General features: G+C 44.0%; 1 protein-coding gene across 1 annotated transcript; it reads left to right on the top strand.

Annotated features, from left to right (window-relative positions):
- Window positions 1-5,967: 5,967 nt before the first annotated feature.
- On the top strand, window positions 5,968-19,966 carry ZC4H2 (zinc finger C4H2-type containing). The gene is made up of 5 exons (XM_081179373.1): window positions 5,968-6,228; window positions 12,306-12,477; window positions 13,468-13,640; window positions 16,139-16,301; window positions 17,492-19,966. The coding sequence occupies exons 1-5, from the start codon at window positions 6,176-6,178 to the stop codon at window positions 17,603-17,605; spliced, it is 675 nt and encodes a 224-aa protein (XP_081035499.1). The 5' UTR covers window positions 5,968-6,175; the 3' UTR covers window positions 17,606-19,966.
- The last annotated feature ends 1,119 nt before the right edge of the window (window positions 19,967-21,085 follow it).

The following is a 21,085-nucleotide window of genomic DNA, read 5'->3' as shown; positions in this document are numbered from 1 at the left end:
TGACCCTGTCAGCTTGTGCTCGGAGGTCTGCTCTGGCCGCCGGTTCGCAACCGGGCTAAGTTCAAGGTGTCCGTCTATAAGAAGCCGTTAACAACTTAGGACAGGTTTGCCTATGAGGCCACCTTCCCGGCATAATGCACCCACTCAGCCACTTCAGTCAACAGAATTGGCATTGATAGAGGTGCTGCAGGATACCTGTTCCACATTTCTAGTAACTTGATCTATTGTTGTTATTATTTATTAAATTTCTATACCACCCTTCATCCCAGGATCACAGGGTGGTTTACAATATAAAAATACAAAAATACATAACATAGTATTAGGCAAAAACAGTACCCCCACCCCAGTTTAAAAGTTCATGGATTGTTTAAATAGCTGAAGGCCTGGGAGAAGAGGAATATTTTTGCCTGGCATCTAAATATATGGGTTGAAGGCAACAAATGAACCTCCCTGGGGAGAGCATCTCACAAGTGGGAAACCACTGCATAAAAGTGCATTTTCTCATGTTGCCACTCTCTAGACCTCTAGTGGATGAGGCACACAAAGAAAGGCCTCAGGTGATGATCACAGAGTCTGGGGAGATATGGCAGCTACACTTTGGAATTCCTTAACTACTGACATCAAACATGCATTTTTTCACTTTGTTCTGCTAAAAACGTTGTTCAGGCAAGCCCACCCAGATGTGTCAAATGCTGGTGTGTGTTTTAATCTGTTTGTAGTTTGGTGCTGATTTCTTTAATGTTTAAATAGTTCCTTGTGACGGTTACTAAGAATTTTATTGTTTCATTCTCTTTGTAAACCACTTTGAGGGTTGGGGTTTTGTTTGTTTTTTACAATTTTATGAAATATAAACAAACAAGGTATCTCTGCTATCAGTGGATGCTAGCAACTATGGCTATGTTCTGCCCTCACTGTCAGACACAGTTGTTGCTGGCCTCCACATGTCCTGAGAGATAATGGAGTGTGCTCCTGGGTGTGATGTCAAGCCACTGGAGAATCACAGCACCTTCTTTGTCTGTACAGAACAGTAACTCATAACTTCTGGCTCCCACATTGTGTTTGCTGCATTAGCAGCACTGAAGTGACCTCTTTCATGGGGGGCGAGCCTGGGTAGTGTGCATGGAGGTCCTGGGCTGCCCAGATAACAAGACTCCCCTCTTGATCTCAATGCTGTGGTTGGTCCAAAGGAAAGTAGAACAATACAGCTTGGCTACAAGAGTTGCCAGACAGAGGTGTATAAGTCACCCATCCAACTCCACTCTGGATTTGTGTAGAGTTTACTGCTTAGCCTTTTCTTCTCCTGAAGATGTCCTGCAAGACAGCAAGTACAGATTTTTCCTCAGGATTTACTTCTGAAGCCTTTCTCAACAGAGGTTTAGGATCAGAGTTTTCCTTCTCCTAGATTGGCTAAATTCCCAGGTTGATGTGCCCCATTTGCCCCTCATTTCCCTCTATAGCACAATCAGAAACTGTTGGACCCATTATTGGTTTCATTCACTCAAGCCGCCAGAACCTCACCAAGGGCTTGAGACTCATCTGCTACCCTTACCTGTCTTAGCTGGTCAGTCGAAGCCATTCCCAGGGTGTGACCACGGTCGCATGGTGACAGCTTCTAGGAGCCACGGATGAGAGCTGAGAGCAGGGTGGAGACCAAAGGTGTACAAACTACCCCCAAAGGAGCATGACCTGTCCCCCAACAGAGGTGCTACATGTCCCCTGTACACCCCATATATATACATAGGTAGTTTCATTTTTGTGTTGTCTTACTGCTCAATCATAGATCCCAAAGCAGTTTACAGAATGAAGCAAGGGTTCTACTGAAATCAGATGAAACAGATGTACAAATAAATAAATAAGAAAATTGAGGCACAAGGCGTCACTGCCAGAAAGCCAGCTGGACTTATTGATATGATCCAAACTCTGCTAGCCGCCCTCCCCCCAGTTTATTAAATGAATTTTATAGTGACTCATTTTATTTCTCTCTTATCCCGTATTGATTTGCCCTTTAAAATTAAAGTGAGTCAGCTATTTCATGATTCTCCTTTAACCTTTATGGAAAGTATGTCTCAATGACTTCATATTTATTAATTGTTTTCTTAAATGTTATTTGAGAGAGAGAGAGAGATCACTGACAAGCCCATCATTCTGCATGTACACGGTTTGCTGTATTCACAAATATATCTACTGAGCATGAGCAGGATGGCAAACATCCTGATGCTGTTAGTCTGCAAAGCATCATCAGTTCCCACACCACCCACCCAAAGCAAATAGCATCCATTGGGAGTTTCTTTCTGTGTTCCCTCTTAGCCACTTGCAAATCTCATCTTCATGAGCCACACTGCTGCTTTAAAAGGCTTCTACAAACATGTGGGATGTGCCTAGGTCAATAGCCACCAGCAATGCTGATTTTTTTAATGTATCTAGCTATCACAACTCATTGAAGTTATCTACAATGTGGATAGCAAACCACTGGCCCTCCATACCTTACTGGATTACAACTTCCACCCACCCCCGTATGGGATAATCAGCCTCATATAACCAAAATTCTTAAGTCTAATTAATGCATGAAAGGCTTAAGGCAGTGGTTCTCAAAGGGTGTGCTGTACCACAGTAGTGTGGCAGGAGAGGATGGCAAGTTTAGCAGAAAGATTCAAGGACATTTAAACATTTCAGTGTAGCATAGTATGGTATCAAAGTAGTATTTATTTATTTATATTGCAGAATGCAGTGCTTTTTCTTTTTTTTTTTTAGAAAAAAAGGTGCTGGAACTCACCATGAACACCTCTCATTCTCTTAGAATGGGGCACCCACCTGAGAGGTGCCGGAACTGAGTCCCGGTGAGTTCTGGCTAAACTCCAGGAAGATGGATAGAGATCTTTTCAAAATCAAGCACTGCTAGGAGTTTATTTCTTTTTGTTTTCCGTTGAATTTCTAATCAATAAAAACATTCGGTTTGGTGCAAGGAAATTTTTATTCTGAACATGTGGCCCAGAGAAAGAAGTTTGAGAATCATTGGGTTAAGACCATACAGTAAGCTGTCCTGCCAGGCTTAGCTAGGTCACTCCACCTCACCTTGGAAGGGAAGGTTAGCAAGCCTTTGTTCTCTTCCATTCCACCATGTCAATCCTACCAGTAAGGAGTTCTGAGCTAGTTGCTCCAAGTTCAGAATGTGTGGCTTAAACAAGCCATCTTCGTGATTCTAAACAAATAATTTAGAAGCACTCACCACACTGGAACATAAATTTTCCTGCCTGTGTTTTATAATTGCTGTATGGAAAAGCACGTGAATCTGACCTTTGAAGAGTTTGTAAGTAAACCATTTTTAACTTGCCATCTAACAGTATTTTCTATATTGATATTTCCCAAACTTGGGTCTCCAGCTGCTTTTGGACTACAATACCCATTATCCCTAGCTAGCAGGACCAGTGGTCAGGGATGTTGATGGTTTAAGTGGGCTATGGATTGCAGTCTGACTCATATTGCATTCATTGATGTGATGGGGAACTGAATAAAACCATGAAGAAATAAATCCAGCTTGAAAATGTTACCTTGGGCTAAAATAAAAATAACAAAGAAAAAATGAGTTTTGTTGATGTTGTTGTTGAAGGTGGATAAGCCCCTTGCCATTGCTCATGTTTTGTGCATTCTCTGTGGAATCTTAATTTCCTCTCCCTCCTCATCTCCTCAACCTGCCAGCTCTCGTTCCCTCAGTGTCTTAGCAACCAGAGGAGACTCACTGGCCCACTGCAGCTAATGTCCCTCAACCCCCTCAAAGCAATCACATTTAATTTCTCTAATTAAATCACACATCAAAGGATCCTGAATCCTCCAAACATATAGCCCTAAGCTGACCTGGGTTTTTAAAGTGTTCTCCTGAAACCAAGGATTATATTACAGTGGTACCTCAGGTTACGGACGCTTCAGGTTACAGACTCCGCTAACCCAGAAATAGTACCTCAGGTTAAGAACTTTGCTTCAGGATGAGAACAGAAATTGCACGATGGCGGCATGGCGGCAGTGGGAGGCCCCATTAGCTAAAGTGGTACCTCAGGTTAAGAACAGTTACAGGTTAAGAACGGACCTGCAGAATGAATTACGGGGGCCATAACAGTTTCCCCAGAAAAGGCAGCAGAATATTTAATCTCACAATAGATCTGGTTGTTGTTGTTGTTGTTGTTGTTGTTGCTGCTGCTGCTGCTGCTGCTGTTGTTGTAGAATAACAGAATCATAGAAGTGTAGAGCTGGAAGAGACCCCCTGCAATGCAGGAATCTCAGCTAAAGCATCCATGACAGATGGTCATCCAACCTCTGCTTAAAAACTTCCAAGGAAGAAGAGTCCACCACCTCTTGTGGAAGTCTGCTCCACTGTCAAACAGCTCTTACCATCATGGTAGCTTCCTATGGTCCTGACTTAGTGTCCTCTAAATGTTTTGGGCTACAATTCCCATCAGCCCCAGGCAGCATGGCTATTGTGTGTTATGTTCACTAATATATGTATTTTTAATGCACACTTAACTCCAGTATATGCCCTTTTGAATACATTATTTGGCTGCAGAATTGCAATGCAAAATTCAGAACAGGGTGAATTTCATGGGGTTTCTGTTTTTCAGTTTGCATATTGTTTCAGAGACTATGGATTAGGTAGGGTCATTGAATCAATATTTCTCCCACATATGTATGTGCAGCTAGCTTTTTAAAAGAATGGGACATGATATTGTGAGATGAATAAAAGGTGACAGTGTTGCCTTATTGGAAGTCCTGATGCAAAAATGTTAATCGTTCCATCTCTTTCTGTTCACAGCTACAGTTACAGGCCTCTAGACCACTAGGGTAATGGGCTTTTACCTTAATTCCCTCTGTCTTGGAGTGGAATAATCTGCTGCACTACATTAATACGTGGTGCATTTTATCATAAAAAGGAACAACTGAAAGCGAATGCTTTGTGTGAACCGATAGTTGATGGAGGCAAGAACCACAAATTGTGAAGGAGGCAGGAGCCCCTTTTTTCTTTCCCAAAAGGAGGCAGAGGCTGAAGAGTGAGAGAGTGGGGGAAGGGAGCAAAACACCCATCGCTTTGGTTCAGTAAGGACAAGGAAAGGGCGTGTTGAGCAGGGCTGCCAAGAGGTGAGAATGGGGGTATGAATGTACAGAGCCCACAGTGAGCAGCAGCCCCCAAACCTACAGCTTTCATTTTAAAAAGTAAGTCCGTAACTCTTTGAGAATGAAAGTTACGGAACAAAACGTACAGATATCCTTCAAAGTGATTGGAATCATTAGTTTATACAGTGGTACCTCTGGATGGGAACAGGATCCATTCTGCAGCCCTGTTCACATCCTGAGTGGAATGCAGCCCGCGACTGCATGTCTGCGCGGGTCGCGATTCGCCACTTCTGCGCATGTGCGTGACGTCCCTTTTGAGCGTCTGCACATGCGTGAGCGGCGAAACTCAGAAGTAATGAGTTCCGTTAGTTCCGGGTCGCCGTAGAGGGTAACCTGAAAATGCTCAACCTGAAGCATATTTAACCCGAGGTATGACTGTATTTCACAAAGGGGGGCTGTCTATGTTGCACAAACCTCACACAAAACAATACTCTCTCTTACACACAACACACATAGCTTTGTGCAACTTGCTCTCCTTTCGTACAATATACATTACTCTCTATTCTACCGTCTATTGACTATATATAGCACAAAGTAACTGTAATTTATATATGGCATTTTATCCAAATTTTGTCAAATAGAGGTTGTAGTTTTTAATTCATTTGATGAATTAAATGGAAAGATCCATAATCTCCACTCTCCAATCTCCACTAAAAAACAAACAAACAACACTCTAGGAAAATGCATCTCACTCATTTGCACTCCTAATGACTACTGGACATAATTAGCTGTGACAAATGCAAAAAGAGGTTGCCGGAAGAAAGAGAGCAGTAGCTCCGCGCTTTGCATTGTGGGCCTTGTAGTCTTGGCCGCCTAAGTGAGCCTGGACCGCTATTACAATCTGAACTCGAAGTCCCGAGAGGTCTCGCTCTCCCCTACCGCAGTCTTTGCGCTCAGAAGCACGGTCGGGGCGGCTACATTGTGTCTATTGTATTGGATTTTCCTTTCTCCCTCCTCTTTGCCTGCTATTATTTTGTTCATTTCCACGGGAGGTTAAAATCGCGAATGAGAAAGCATGGCTGATGAACAGGAAATCATGTGCAAACTTGAAAGCATCAAAGAGATCAGGTAAGGCTTTCGTTGTTTGTGTGCCGTTTTTAGAAAGGATGGTGATATACAGCCCGATTCCACGCATGTTTACTCTGAATGCAGCCCTTCTGTGTCTGTCGTGGTTTACTTCCAGGAAAATGCGTGCGTCGGATTGCAGCTTAATTTCTCCTCGCGCCCGTTTTCCTTTTCCACTGTGAAAGAGTGGCTAATTTATGCTAGTGTAAAAGTAGCTACTGTAAATGTCACACAAAAGGTCCATTGGATTTTAAATAGAGCTTCTTTTGAGAGCAACAGACGGGGGGAGGGGGAAGCAGCCCCAGACTGACTTATGATGAATGCACATAAAATACTCACAGCGGAATTATGGACCATACATTTGCAGAAAATCGTCCATTATTATCATTATACTTGCTTTGTATCAGCCTCTACCAACCTAGTCCCCTCCAGATGTTAAACTATAACTCCCACCAGCCTCAGCCAGCATAGCGAGTGAGAGTTGTAGTCCAATAACATCTGGAGGGCACCTGGTTGTCAAAAGCTGTTCTGTGTTAAAGTCTGCCTTGCTACATTCTTTATGGAAGGATGCCTCAGGAAACAAATTAATAAGCCTGATGCTGTGCATGCTTACTCAGGAAGAAGTCCCACTGGGCTCAATAAAGCTTGCTCCCTTGTAACTGGGTACTGGAAACAGTAATTTTTTTAGCAACATAAAGCAGTTTTGATGGATGAGGAGCTCTGACGATGAACAAAGTTGGAAGATAGATTTCTAAGTAGAAGATGTTATTCCTCCTAAGCTGAAACACTTTTGAAAATAGTCAAGGTAGAAGACAGGTGAATTTGGGTATATCCTTGCCAAGAGAGGATGAGGCAGAATTTGTATTGGGGAAATATTCATTACAAGTTTTTATCTGCCTAACACAGATAACCTTCCAGATGACCTGTTTGTTGAACATTCATCCTGATTTGTTTGCACAAGTTTGCAGGGAGGTTTAGACACCAGGTATTTATTGAGCATTTATTCTGATTTGTTTATAGAGAGGTTATTTGACATTGTGCCTGTCCCTCACATTCCAGTGCAAAAAAGTTTGATTTGGGGGAGGAAGCGGTTTTGTTGTGCAGGAGTTCCAAATCAACTTTAATTTCACAACCGATGCAATTTGCCTGTATGTGACTGAATCTCACCAGAAAATAGTGTCATTCTAGACGCACACTGTGTTTCCCTTCTCCTATGGAAAAGAGAAGGGCCTTGGTAAATATAGGGATGCAAAGCATAGTCAGTTTTCTTTCCTTTCTCATATTTGCAGGGGGATCAACTCCCCTGATTATTAAGGGAGTAGATTGCACATTGGAGACACACAAAAGAAAGGAATAATGGACTGAGCACAGCTGCTGCTGTTTTCTAAAGCCTCCCTCCAACACACACACACACACACACACACACACACACACACAAAATGAGCTGGGAATGCCCACCCTTCCATGCAATGGAACCTTTTACATTTTTATAAAGTGGACAGTAGTGCATGTTACTGGGACATGTGTAGTTTGCAAAGCACCATTCCTCTTTCACTTTTAAGGTGGTGTTTTATATAATATGAGCACCATGCTCTTCTTATTGTTTCATTTACCTTGTCTAAGTCTTTTTGTGAAGGCAGAGTCACATTTTGAAATGGACCATAGGAAGCTGCCTCATACTGAATCAGACCAGAATGCCAACACAGTTGCCAACACTGAAATCCCCAGGATTTCAGGCAGGGAGTCTCTCCAAGCCCTACCTGAAGATGCCAGGGGTTGAACTTCTGGCTTTTTGTATGCAAGGAAGATGTTCTAGCGCTATTGCTCTAGCTCTCTTGTATTAACCTATAAAATCCTGAGCAGTTTGGGCCAGGCTCCTTGAAGGATTGCTTTCTTCAATGCATACATGTTTGGATCTTGAGATCTTCTGTACAGGGGTAGCCAACGTGGTGCCCTCCCAGTTTTGGACTACAACTCCCATAATTCATAAATATTACCTGTGCTGGCCAGTGCTGATTATGTTGTTGTCTACAACTTACGGATAGCTGCCTCTGTTCTACAGAGATCCAATTAGTTTATTTGTATCTAGTCATCAGACCATGAAAAAACAAAAGTCTGTTTTACAGGGTCTCCCATGGTCTCCTGTCCTCAGCCTCTAACAAAGTGAGGCAGGTGGTTAGCGCTCCCCAGACACTTGCCTTTTAAGGTGCCATGTGAGGCCATTTTTGTGATTCCAAGGAACTCCTCCAGGGGTCTTGTTTATTGAGATTTCATCCTGATTTCCTTGTTGTGTACATATACTGTAAGATTTTCTCCTATTCACCCCACTCTTTCCAGTGCATTTTCCCATCACTTTTCAACCTGCAGAAAGACCATTTCTTTGTTGTGCTACGGTGGCAGATCTCTTTAATCCAATTTAACTGCATAAATCCCTCACACAAAAAATTGACAGTCTGGAGGCACTCTGTACCTTTTATTTACAGTAGGCACATTTGTCTGGTGGGTTAGATTTTGACACCACGCCTCCCTCATGCTGGATTAAAAAAAATGCTGTTGTGTTTATGATTTCAGATGGATTTTATTGTTCTATAATTAACTTCAGTGTTTTCATTGTGTCAAATTTGAATTGTGCTTTGGGTTTCTAATCCAAAATACCCAGTGAATCTAGTCATACAGCCAGCACATGAATGCCCAAAATAAAAGTGAAACACCATAGGAGTGAGTTTTGAGACATGATTTCCAAGAGGAGTGTGTGTATTAGATTGATGGATGAAGGAGGAGATACTGATCGTTCTATAGCTTTTTCATTATTATTATTTTGAAGACTATTCTGGCTTTTAATGTCTAAAGCTCTCCTCTCCTTATTTAAGGGTAGGTTATTATAACCCACTGGTTACAAATTTGCTTGTAGGGATAACACAGGGCATTACAAGTAGCCTTGAATGAAAAGTTGACCCAGGAACAGAGAAGGGCATAGGGGAAAATCAAAACTGATAAATTAATGGCAAATTGTTATTATTTTATTCAATTTCTAACAACAGTGACTTGACTGAAAGCTCCCCCCTTCCCAGGTTTCCTTCTCTCTTAGTTATGATGCTCTGTTGTACCTTAATTCCTTCTCTGACATCCTAGTTGTGCTAGAGGTAGCCTAAACTTTTCTCTCTTTTTTCATTTCTTCTATCATTGTAAAGAGCACTATTTCCCCCAAAGAGATGAACCCTCTGAATATATAGGGCTGGCTTATACTGAGTCAGACATGTAACCTACTTAAGGAAATATGGTCTACTCTGAATGGCAGGAATTCCCCCCCCCCAAATGTCTCATGTAGACTCCTGCCCTCCTGTGTGAAGGTGTTAGTGGAGATGATGCAATAAATTGAACTTTGGACTCTTCTGAAGAGAAACCAGTCATTTTGTTACTGAGCTTAGGGTTTTCTCTCTTCTGCCACTGTGCTACGTGTTCCATTCTGAACAAAAAGATGGCATCGCTGCAAGTCTTCATCCTCCCATTTGTTCTAAGCTGCGGCAAAATGTGCTGAGGAGACCAGGAAAAGTGTGTGCAAAAGTGTGCTCTTTTGTTCAATGTGTTCTTGGAAGTGTGAGTGCATGAGGCTTGAGAGAAGGGGGCGACAGAGCTGGTGGCAGAGCCGTTACGGCATTGTAGGCTGCAGGTGAGGCCGTAATGAGAACAGGGACGGCATCTCTCTGATCATTTCCACTGCAGCTGAGGAGGCCCATGCAGAGCTAGGTGGCAAAAGATATGATACGACTCCATTTTCTCCTGTTGTTGAAGCCTAGGTGCTAATGATGTGCTGTAATGGGAAAGAGAGGGGCAACAGAAGCAGTGCAGAAAATGGCAATCTAGAAGTTAAGGTGTATGGAGCAGGTTTCGCCAGGCAGAGGCTACAAAGAAGAGTTGGCTGCCTTAGATGTGGTGGTGCTGGGGACTGAGATCCAACAGGGTAGGGCTAGAGCTAAGTGGTGAAGCACCTGCTTTACATACAGAAAGTCCCAGGTTCAATCCCTGGCATTTCCAGGCAGGGTTGGTGAAGATTCCTGTTTATAAAAGTGGAGAGCCACTGCCAGTCAGTGCAGACAGCTCTGAGCTAGATGGTCCCAACTCGGTATAGGCAACTTCCTATGCTCATAAGTAAGGTACAGTAAAGGTAAAGGGACCCCTGAACATTAGGTCCAGTCATGACCGACTCTGGGGTTGCGGCGCTCATCTCGCTCTATAGGCCAAGGGAGCCGGTATTTGTCCGCAGACAGCTTCCAGGTCATGTGGCCAGCATGGCTAAGCCACTTCTGGCAAACCAGAGCAGCGCACGGAAACGCCGTTTACCTTCCCGCCGGAGTGGTACCTTTTTGTCTACTTGCACTTTGACGTTCTTTCAAAGTGCTAGGTTGGCAGGAGCTGGAACAGGAGCTCACCCCATTGCGGGGATTTGAACCGCCAACCTTCTGATCAGCAAGTTCTAGGCTCTGTGGTTTAACCCACAGCGCCACTCACATCCCTTTATGCTCATAAGTAAAGCCCTGTTATTCCAAAGGCCCAGCTAGTCCAGCATTTTTTCCCCACAGTGGCCAACAAGATGCCTATAGGGAGCTCATAAGGCTATCAGCACAATAGCACTCTCCCATTCATGTTCCCCTAAAACTGGTACTCAGAGGAATACTGCCTCTGATACTAGAAGCACCAGTGCTCCCCCCCCCCCCGCTAAGTCACTGAGTTGTGCCCAAATACCTTCCATTAAGTAATCTGTTAAGCAAGAAATGAACCATGTGCCAGTTAGATATGTTGATTGTACCGTATTTTTCGCCCCATAAGACGCACCGGCCCATAAGACGCACCTAGATTTTTGGGGGGGAAATAAAGGGGAAAAAAATTATTTCCCCCCCCAGGTGCGCTGCGCTACACCAGGAGCTTGGGGCGTGCTGAGCTCAGCGCGCCCCAAGCTTCTGCGTGCCGGCAAGCAGTCCGCTAGCCCTGGGAGAGCCGCGGGGTTCTCCCAGGGCTAGCGGATCGCTGCGCTACACCAGGAGCTTGGGGCGTGCTGAGCTCAGCGCGCCCCAAGCTTCTAGGTGCGCGCAAGCAGTCCGCTGCCGCCCCAAGCCTCGCGCACCCGGTGGGACCTCCTGCCGGGTGCGCGAGGCTTGCAGACACTCGCCCGAAGCAGGGGGAGCCCTCCCGAGGGCTCCCCGTGCTTCGGGCGACAGGCTGCCGCCCCAAGCCTCGCGCACCCGGTGGGACCTCCTGCCGGGTGCGCGAGGCTTGCAGACACTCGCCCGAAGCAGGGGGAGCCCTCCCAAGGGCTCCCCGTGCTTCGGGCGACAGGCTGCCGCCCCAAGCCTCGCGCACCCGGTGGGACCTCCTGCCGGGCGCGCGAGGCTTGCAGGCATTCGCCCCATAAGACGCACCCCGATTTCCCCTTCATTTTTGGAGGGGAAAAAGTGCGTCTTATGGGGCGAAAAATACGGTACATTTGACATGCCAGTCAGCTGACTGGTCAAAAATTGCCAAATTGCATTTGAAGCCAAAAATGGCAGCTACGTATGTGGCATCTGCCCTTTAAATTTTATTATTTAAAAATGAGTGAGTGGAAATCTAGGAAGTGGCAGCTAACCATAACCTGTAGTGTTAGAACCAGGAAACTATGGCTTCAGAACAAGTCAAGATTTTAAAGCCAACTTTAACCCTTCATATCCAGGCTTGATTAGAAACGGTTAACCATTGTTTCCCAGTTGGGTGTAACAGGAAGCTATGGTTGACTGTAGATTTGGGGGTTGTTTTGTATGAAGCAAGGAATGACACAGGAGCAAAGGGGCTGCATGTGTGACGGTTGTGCATCTCTCGGCTTATGATGCCCAGATTTGAACATAGCCAAAGCTTCAAAGCATGGCCATTCTATGTCCCTGCTGCCAAAACCCACTTTCTTTGGAGCTCAGCCTCATCACCTGACATTTATGACTGTGGTTGGAATGATTTAAATGCCTCTTGGCAAACAGGAAATGCCACCTCAGCTTTACTTTGATATTTTCTGTGCATTTGTGCCTGTGTGTATCCCCTCCCCCCTTCCCCAGAAACAAGACTTTGCAAATGGAGAAGATCAAGGCCCGCTTGAAGGCTGAATTCGAGGCTCTGGAATCTGAGGAAAGGCACCTCAAGGAATACAAACAGGAGATGGACCTCCTGCTGCAGGAGAAAATGGCTCATGTGGAGGAACTGAGACTCATCCATGCTGACATCAATGTTGTAAGTGACAGCCAGGCATGGTGGTAATGAGTTTTCATGATCATTCGAGTTGCAATCTTATGCATACTTACCTGGGAGTAAGCAAGACTTTTGCATTTGTTGGGTGTACTCCTGAGTAACCTGGCAGAGTGTGAAGGCTTATCTACTACTAATGTTGTGCTTTCCCTCTTAGATGCTACTCCTCAGAAATGTGTGCTGAATTCATTTGCTTCCCAGACCTGGTTGCAAAAAATGTTGTCTGTCCAAGATTTGTTATTTCACTTTCCCCCCTGACAGGCTAGGCAGAAGGGAACTCAGAGCAACTTTTATGTGAACAAAACATTCAGCTATTGAACTTTCTGTCACTGTGCAAAAAGGTGGTAGAAAAGAAAATGTTATGTTCATTATTTATGATCTTGCTACAATGCTTGATGTGGGTGGGAGGGTGGGGTGGGGGGAAGCAGAGAGATGGACAAAGAGTGAGTGAGAGAGAAAGGTCTAGAATCCTGCCCAATACGAATCTTATTGTTAATATTTTATGGCACCATCAATGTATTTTATGTAGTCACTATGAGAGGATAGCTCAGCACTGGGAAATTCAGCACTGGGAAAGTGACAGAAGAAGGGGAAACAGGAATAAACAGGAAATGAATTTGTACAGGGAATCTTATTCAGCCACCTCTCTGGTTCCTGATACTGCAGCGGTCCACAAACATCTCTTCACAACCATAAGACCTAGAAACTTGATTTTTTTTTTTAACTGAGGTTCTCAGGGCATTGACTCCAGCTTCTGTTCCCACAACCTGTGCTGTTTCTGCTCTCCTGCAGAATCTAGCATGGACTTTCCGTATCCCAGATGACTCTCTTTATCACAGTTTCATTGGTCTCTTTTAAATATTCACCTGAATGTAAAAACCTCAACATTGTGTGGGCCCCCTGGTGCTTTTGTTGCAGCTGCATTTCAGGCAGGGCTGGACAAACCTAATGAATGCTGCCTTGTTCCTTCTCCAGATGGAGAACACAATCAAGCAGTCGGAGAACGACCTCAATAAGCTCTTGGAGTCTACCCGCCGTTTGCATGAGGAGTACAAGCCTCTGAAGGAGCATGTGGATGCCTTGAGGATGACTCTGGGCTTGCAGAGGCTGCCAGATTTGTGTGAGGAGGAAGAGAAGCTCTCCCTTGAGTAAGCTGACACATTACTTGTTAAAAGCTTAAAGGTAAAGGGAGCCCTGACCATTAGGTCCAGTCGTGGCCGACTCTGGGGTTGCGGCGCTCATCTCGCTTTATTGGCCGAAGGAGCTGGCTTACAGCTTCTGGGTCATGTGGCCAGCATGACTAAGCCGCTTCTGGTGAACCAGAGCAGCGCACAGAAACGCTGTTTACCTTCCCGCTGGAGTGGTATCTATTGATCTACTTGCACCTTGATGTGCTTTAGAACTGCTAGGTTGGCAGGAGCAGGGACCGAGCAACGGGAGCTCACCCCATTGCGGGGATTTGAACCGCTGACCTTCTGATCAGCAAGTCCTAGCCTCTGTGGTTTGACCCACAGTGCCACCCGCGTCCCTTGCTTGTTAAAAGCTTAGGCACCTGCTTTCAGGTCCTGAGAGGCAAACAGCATCTCAAGCACAATGAAGAGGGGATGTGTATGCAGGGTGCCGTGATGGACTATGTCCAGTATTCTGAAGGCCCTTTGGATCTCTCTTTACTTGAGGATCATGCTTTTGGAGGTGTTGTTTATAGTTCTCTAAGGCTTTAAAACAGAAATTGTAAATTCTTATAGCAAAACATTTTGGCTTCTGCATTCATCAATTACTGTGACAAAAATGATACTATTCCCAAGCCAGCAATTATAGAGCTTTGAGAACGGAATGCTCAGAAGACCCTCCTTCGCTGAAGCCTAGTGATGGTTGAGGTCATGCTGTGTTAATCTGTCCAGGATGTGCATGCAGAAGTTCTCCTTTTTTGCAACGCTATTGGATCTGCTGACATCTCTAAAGCAATTATTGAGCAGTCTGTCTGTCTGTGCTTCTCAGAACTGAAGTGTTTAGTAACAGCAAAGTGGTCCAATATGCAGCCCTTGGGGCCTTTTCGTGGCCCTTAGCAACATTTGACACCCACCCCCTTACAGCCCTCACACCACCTTCCCAAAGCCCAGTTAGCACTTCCTTAGCCTTGGCAAGGAGGTGGGAGGGATTGAAGACCCTGCCAGAGCCTTGAGCATTCTTCCCAAACCTCAGCACCTCACTTAGTGGGGTTTGGGAAGGCAGCGAGGGGGCTTCACTTCCCCTAAATACTCCTGCGGCCCATTTGGTATGGAAAGTTGGACCACCCTGAGTCACAGGTTGCTCTACGTGTGTGTAAAAATTGCTTATTTGTGGTTTCTAAAATGTCCGTGTAGGTCGGTTGTAGTTTTACCTATGTATTGGATATGACATATTGCAGTTCTGCATTCGATGCTATGGATTGAATTACCCAGTACCTGCAGGTGATGTCCTGTTTGATGCAGTATGTTCTAGCCATCCTGCTGCTTTTGAAAGTAGCTGTCTGAAGGAGACACACACAGGTGATGGAATGACAAGGAGGAGATCCAGGAGTGCAGATAGATGGCTTAAGTACAGCTCTCACTAATACTTTGCATAGATTGGGAAGCTTGCTGATCACAAGCAGTTTAGAGAGTTTGCTTTCTCTGATTGCCAGGTGTTAGTTTGGAGATGCTGGATGGAAATCTATCACAAATGGGATACACTGTTCTTTGTTAGCTGACACTTCACTTTGATAGAGAGATTTCCATCCAGCATTCTAACATCAAGAGTCTTCCTACTGATATCAAAGATATAGGGAAGCACCTGTAGGGATGAAAGGAGAAGCAGTCTATTCAATACTTGAACCGTACACTTTATACTTCACATGATATATTTTGAAGATAGTAGTTCAAAAACTTTAGGAACAGGTACTCAGGATGGAGCATGACACCTGACACATGGCAGGTGTTCAAAATGGCAGCTCTGAGTTGACTACTCCCAGAAGTTGAATATTCCCCATAATATTTTGGAAGAGTCATCTTTGGCCTCAACTGCCCTATACATTTAAAGCAGTATCATACAACTTTAAAATGTCATGGCTTCCCCCAAAGAATCCTGGGAGCTGTAGTTTGTTAAGGGGACTGAGAGTTTTTAGACTCTCTATCCTCCCCCCAGTGCTGTAACTCCCAGAGTTCCCTGGGAAGAGTGATTGAATGTCAAACCACTCTAGGAATTGCATCTCTGGGAGAGGAAGTGTGTGTGTATGTGTGTGTCTCTTAACAACTCTCATTGTTCTTAACAAACTACAGTTCCCAGCATTCTTTGGGGGAAGCTGTGCCTGTTTAAACTGTTATAAAACTGCTTTAAATGTGTATCGCAGATGAGGCTTGTCTTGTTTCCCTGTGTCTGTCAGTGAGTGGCAGCATAAGAACACAAGGAAAACACTACTGGATGTCTGCCCCAAGGTCTGCCCCAGCCTTGTGCCCTCCAGATGTTTCAGACTACAGCTCCCATCAGCTGTGCTAGCTGGGGCTGATGGGAATTGTGGTCAAAAACATCTGGAGTGCACCAGGTCAATGAAGGCTAATGTAAGCTCCCCGAAAGAATCAGAGTGGCAGCGATTCTGCATAGCCTGTATTAGTTTTTCTTCTTTATTTAGCTACTTCGAAAAGCAGAAAGCTGAATGGCAAACAGAACCACAGGAACCTCCTATCCCAGAATCTTTGGCTGCGGCTGCAGCTGCTGCTCAACAGCTACAGGTGGCCAGGAAACAGGACACCAGACAGACAGCAACATTCAGACAGCAACCCCCACCCATGAAGGTAAGGACACACCTTTTGGGTCACTGGTGGTCAGGCAATCCAGCAGCAAAACAACACATTGTGGCACCCTTCACCCTCCAGAAATTTTGGAGCACAATTCCTGATATACAGTTCATTCACATAAATCATGGATCATGTGTCAGTTCACAGAATAAATTCTAAGTATAAAACTCTAGGTCATTAGTCAGCATTTCCTCTCCACATGCCCTCTTGAGATGTGGGAGGGGGAAATTTCCCCTTTATTCACAAATGAAAAAAAAAAAGATTTTCAGTTCACCAGAATTATCCGTTTTTGTAACCCCTTTCACTGCTCTTCTATGTCTCATGAGATGGTCTGAGAAAAGCACTTCCCATAAATTATTGATCCAGTTGTAAGAAGGGATCCCCTCTTTCCATGACCAATGTTGCACAATTTCAAGCTGGGCTGCAGTTAATAAAAGACATACTAATTCCTTTTGCTGAAGAGATTTCTAATATTAATGTTAAGAGAACGCAGCACAAGTGTTGGGTCTTGCTCTACAGGTTGGCTATTGCTTCAAATACAGTGGTACCTCAGGTTACATACACTTCAGGTTACATACGCTTCAGGTTACAGACTCTGCTAACCCAGAAATATTACCTCGAGTTAAGAACTTTGCTTCAGGATGAGAACAGAAATCGTGCTCCAGCGGCGCAGCAGCAGCAGGAGGCCCCATTAGCTAAAGTGGTTCTTCAGGTTAAGAACAGTTTCAGGTTAAGAATAGGCCTCCAGAACGAATTAAGTTCTTAACCTGAGGTACCACTGTACCTTAATGCAGAATGCTTGTGCTACCTCATGCCCCCACCGTATATGGAAATATGAGCCCATGTTACCACACTCTCTCCAGCCTTGTTTATTTTTGCAAGCTTAGACATGGTCCGGGGCCATCTTAGAATAAACTTAAGGGATGTTTCTTGCAAGTGATTGTGCTTTGTGTGATGAGGAAGTCTTTCTTTTATCTGTCCTGTAACCTCCTGCTGCCAGTTGTTTTTATCAGGTGGCTCTTGAGTTCTAGTATTATGAGAGAGTTTCTCACAGCTGGTATGTGTTTGTTGACTTCTGAGGAAACTTGGCCAGGCTGTGTCTGGAACCATCAAGGTGAAGAAGCTGCTCACCCTGGCTTTCCAGGGAAAAACCACATTCCTAATGGGATGGTTTTATTGTATTTCAGGCTTGCTTGTCATGCCATCAGCAGATCCATCGGAATGCACCAATCTGCCCTCTCTGCAAAGCCAAAAGCCGCTCTCGGAATCCAAAGAAGCCCAAGAGGAAGCAAGACGAATGAAAGCCTGCCAAGGAAGTTTGTGATCCAACCAGACCCCAACCATGCCCCATTTTTCAGTAGAACCATAAATGTGACCAGCATCCATCCGAGTGCAAAATTACAAGCCTGACTTTAGCTTTTGTTTCTATTTATCATGATGTTAAGCACAACTGTTTCATTTTGGACTTTATTTTCATCTTTTGATTTTCTGCTTTATAGGAAGTTATTAAGAGGCAATGGTGCTACAGTTTGTGACATGTTGGTCATCCCACCATTTGGACTCCTACGCACAAGTAGAACCTGTACCACCCTCAGGATGAAGAACACCTGGTACAGAGAAAACAAAGGCTTTTATCCAATCAGTGATAACATGCTTAATGTTTTAGAAAAACAAACTGAATGATTTTCTACTCAGCTTGCTAAAACATCTTCGTTTTCCATTCCATGTTTCATTCCATTCCTCCACTAATTTTGTATCAAGCCTTTATGCTAGTTTCCAGAGCTGAAGAGTCTTTAAGTGGGCAAAACTGTGTATGTCTGATTTTATGGGAAGTGTGTCTTTACTCACCCATTTCTCTTCCAGTTATAATCAGGGGTATGTGTTAAGGGAATCAGTATTCTGCACTACCTGGAAACACTGATCAATTATCTTATCTGTTCATGCAAACTTGCATTCGACTGTGCTATTATTTGCAATTTTTACTATTTGGACAATGCACCCCATTTTTGCTAATCATGGGGAGGGCCAAGGAGCCTGTACACAGGCTTGCCTTCTGGCTTAGAGAAATACTATTTGACCACTATTTTGGCATCCAATGCTTTAGCAAGTATCACCCACACAAAGAAAAACATTTTTATGTTTGCAATGTTAAGGAAGTAGGCACTTGCTGAAAAGAAGCTGAAACTTCTGCAAGACTTTTTGTGCTCCTGCAGAGACATAGGAAGTTGCTTTTCACTGGGTGGCTATTGTCCCCCTCCACTGTTGTAGGCAGTATGCCTGTGAATACCTGTTGCTGGGAACTACAAGTGGGGAGAGTGCTGTAGTGCTCAAGTTCTCCTTGTGGGCTTCTGCTGGGCATCTGGTTGGACACTGTGAGAACAGAGTGCTGGCCTTAGATGGACCAACCGCCAGGCTCTTATTTTCAGGTTAGACTATTTGCTTCCTTAGCCCAGAATTGTGACTGACAGCCTGTGACAAGCAGGGTCCCCAACAGAGAAAGGCCTTTTCCCTGTTCCCTTTTAATTTAGGGGGTGAAGAATCTCCCATCTGCAGGCCAAACATGGCCCCCTCTGTCCAGCCTACAGGACTCTTCACCCCAGGCTGAACCCTCACCAGCCTTGATCTGTGCACTCCTTGAGTGCTTTTGCCTGACTGGAACCTGCCCCTGATCCATAAGAATGCCTCTTGCTTGCTTGCCTGGTTGGTAGATGAAGAAATGTAGCTTACTGTACAATGTAAGAGGCTCTATTATTCTGCCTGTTTTGTCTGGCATGCAGTCCCAGGAAAGTTGCCCGGAAGGGAGTACAGCCTTATGGGTGAGAAGGTTCCATGCCCATCTTTTAACTGCAGATATCAGGGTTTGGACCTAGTGTCTTCTGCACTGGTGGTTTGTGGTCTTCTACTGTGCTTGATTATGGCACACACATGAAGAGCCCTGGTGGCTACCATCTGAGTGATGCAAAATGAAGAAAAGAAAAGCATCCCCTTCTGAACTATCAACAGACAAGACTGAGTTAGCATCGAGACGTTTATTCAGAGTAGTGATGCCACGATGGCCAAATTAATTCTCTGGCACGGACAAGTGTCTGATTATTTTAACACAGTGAAGAGATAACTTTTGTTGTTCTTGGTAACGTCAGCTACAAAGCAAGCAATTTAACTAGACTATGTGATTGAATATTAACATTTGGGCTTACACTGCCCATGCACAGTCCAGTGATTTATATAAAAGGCTATTCAGCATAAATGTAGAATTATAAATGTCTGTTTGCTTTACATTTGTGCAGTATTTTTTTAAAGTGTGAATCTTTCAGATGCTTTTCACATTTCTAGTCCTTAGATGTCATGGGGGGGGGAAGTATGTGGCCCTCCAGATGTTGCTGAACTACAACTCCCATCATCCCTAACCATTGGGCATGCTTGCTGGGGCTTCTGGCAGCTGGCATCCAACAACATCTGGAGGGCCACCGATTCCCCACCCCTGATATAATGGGATCTATTATTAGCCCTTTTGTAGCCTAGAAAGAGTCTGATTTAGGAACAAGTGAGAGTGCATCCTTTTTTGGGACCAAATAATATTGTAAACATTGGAAAAATGTTCTTTTCTGTTGCTACAGAGATGTCAAGAATAGCTATTAAAGGGACAGTATATTAAAACACCATTTTTGTTTACCCATCCTGTTTCACATGCTGCTAGGGTTGGGATTTTTGCATTTTTTATTTATTTAATCAGAAACATAGTGCAATAACATTAAAATAAAACTAAGGAGAAAACAATACAATTGCATGAAAATCAAAATTAACCCCCCCCCCAAATGTTGGTTGCATTCACAATTCCTGGAAAAAATAATTGTTGATTTGGATGGTAACAAGTCCTTTTAAAAAAGATTTCCTTTGTTCATAAATATTGGGATGTTGTCCTCACGTTCGTTTTTCAGAGTTCAGTTTAAGCTGAAACGTTTCTAAGAATTCAAGATAGTAGCATATTTCAAAAAGGCATTTGAACATTGTTATCTTCGTTTATATATAAAATAAATTCTTGCTATATAGTTGAAAATGAATCTTTTTGCTTGCCCTTAATTTCTGAGTTAATATTCAGCAATAGCTATGGGCCTGGTTTGACTATACAGTGGTGCCCTGCAAGACGAATGCCTCGCAAGACGGAAAACTCGCTAGACGAAAGAGTTTTCCGTTTTGGAGGTGCTTCGCAAAACAAATCTCCTATGAGCCTGCTTCGCAAGACGAAAATGTCTTGCGAGTTCCTGCGGGGTTTTTTTCCTCCCCCCCCTTTTCTAAGCCGCTTATCCGCTTATCTGCTAAGCCGATAAGCCGCTAAAAGCCGCTAATAGCGCTAATAGCGCTAATCCGCTAATCCGTCAATGGGCTTGCTTCGCAAGATGAAAAAACCGCTAGATGAAGAGACTCACAGAACGGATTCTTTTTGTCTTGCGAGGCACCACTGTACCATAAATCTTTATTTAATCTCTAAGTATTCCTATTTATTTATTTTTTTGATAATCATCCTGGCAGCATACAAAAAATATAAATTCATTTCTTTTTCCAAACTATTTTGATTTGGTCCATCCCATATCCCCAATAATGTTAAAGATAGGGTTGGTGTAAATTCTTGTTTGTTTATTTTAAAAAATATTAAATTAATTTCTAGGAATTTCATGAAAAACTTCCACTGAATGACATTCCCTCCATAATTGTAAATATGCATTCATTTGGGGGAGAGGTTGGGGATTATCACCAGTGGAACCTAAAATTGATCATAAGGG

Source organism: Podarcis bocagei (assembly GCF_964188305.1).
Source record: "Podarcis bocagei genome assembly, chromosome: Z".
NCBI lineage: Eukaryota > Metazoa > Chordata > Lepidosauria > Squamata > Lacertidae > Podarcis > Podarcis bocagei.
This window is presented reverse-complemented; position numbering and strand designations above follow the sequence as displayed.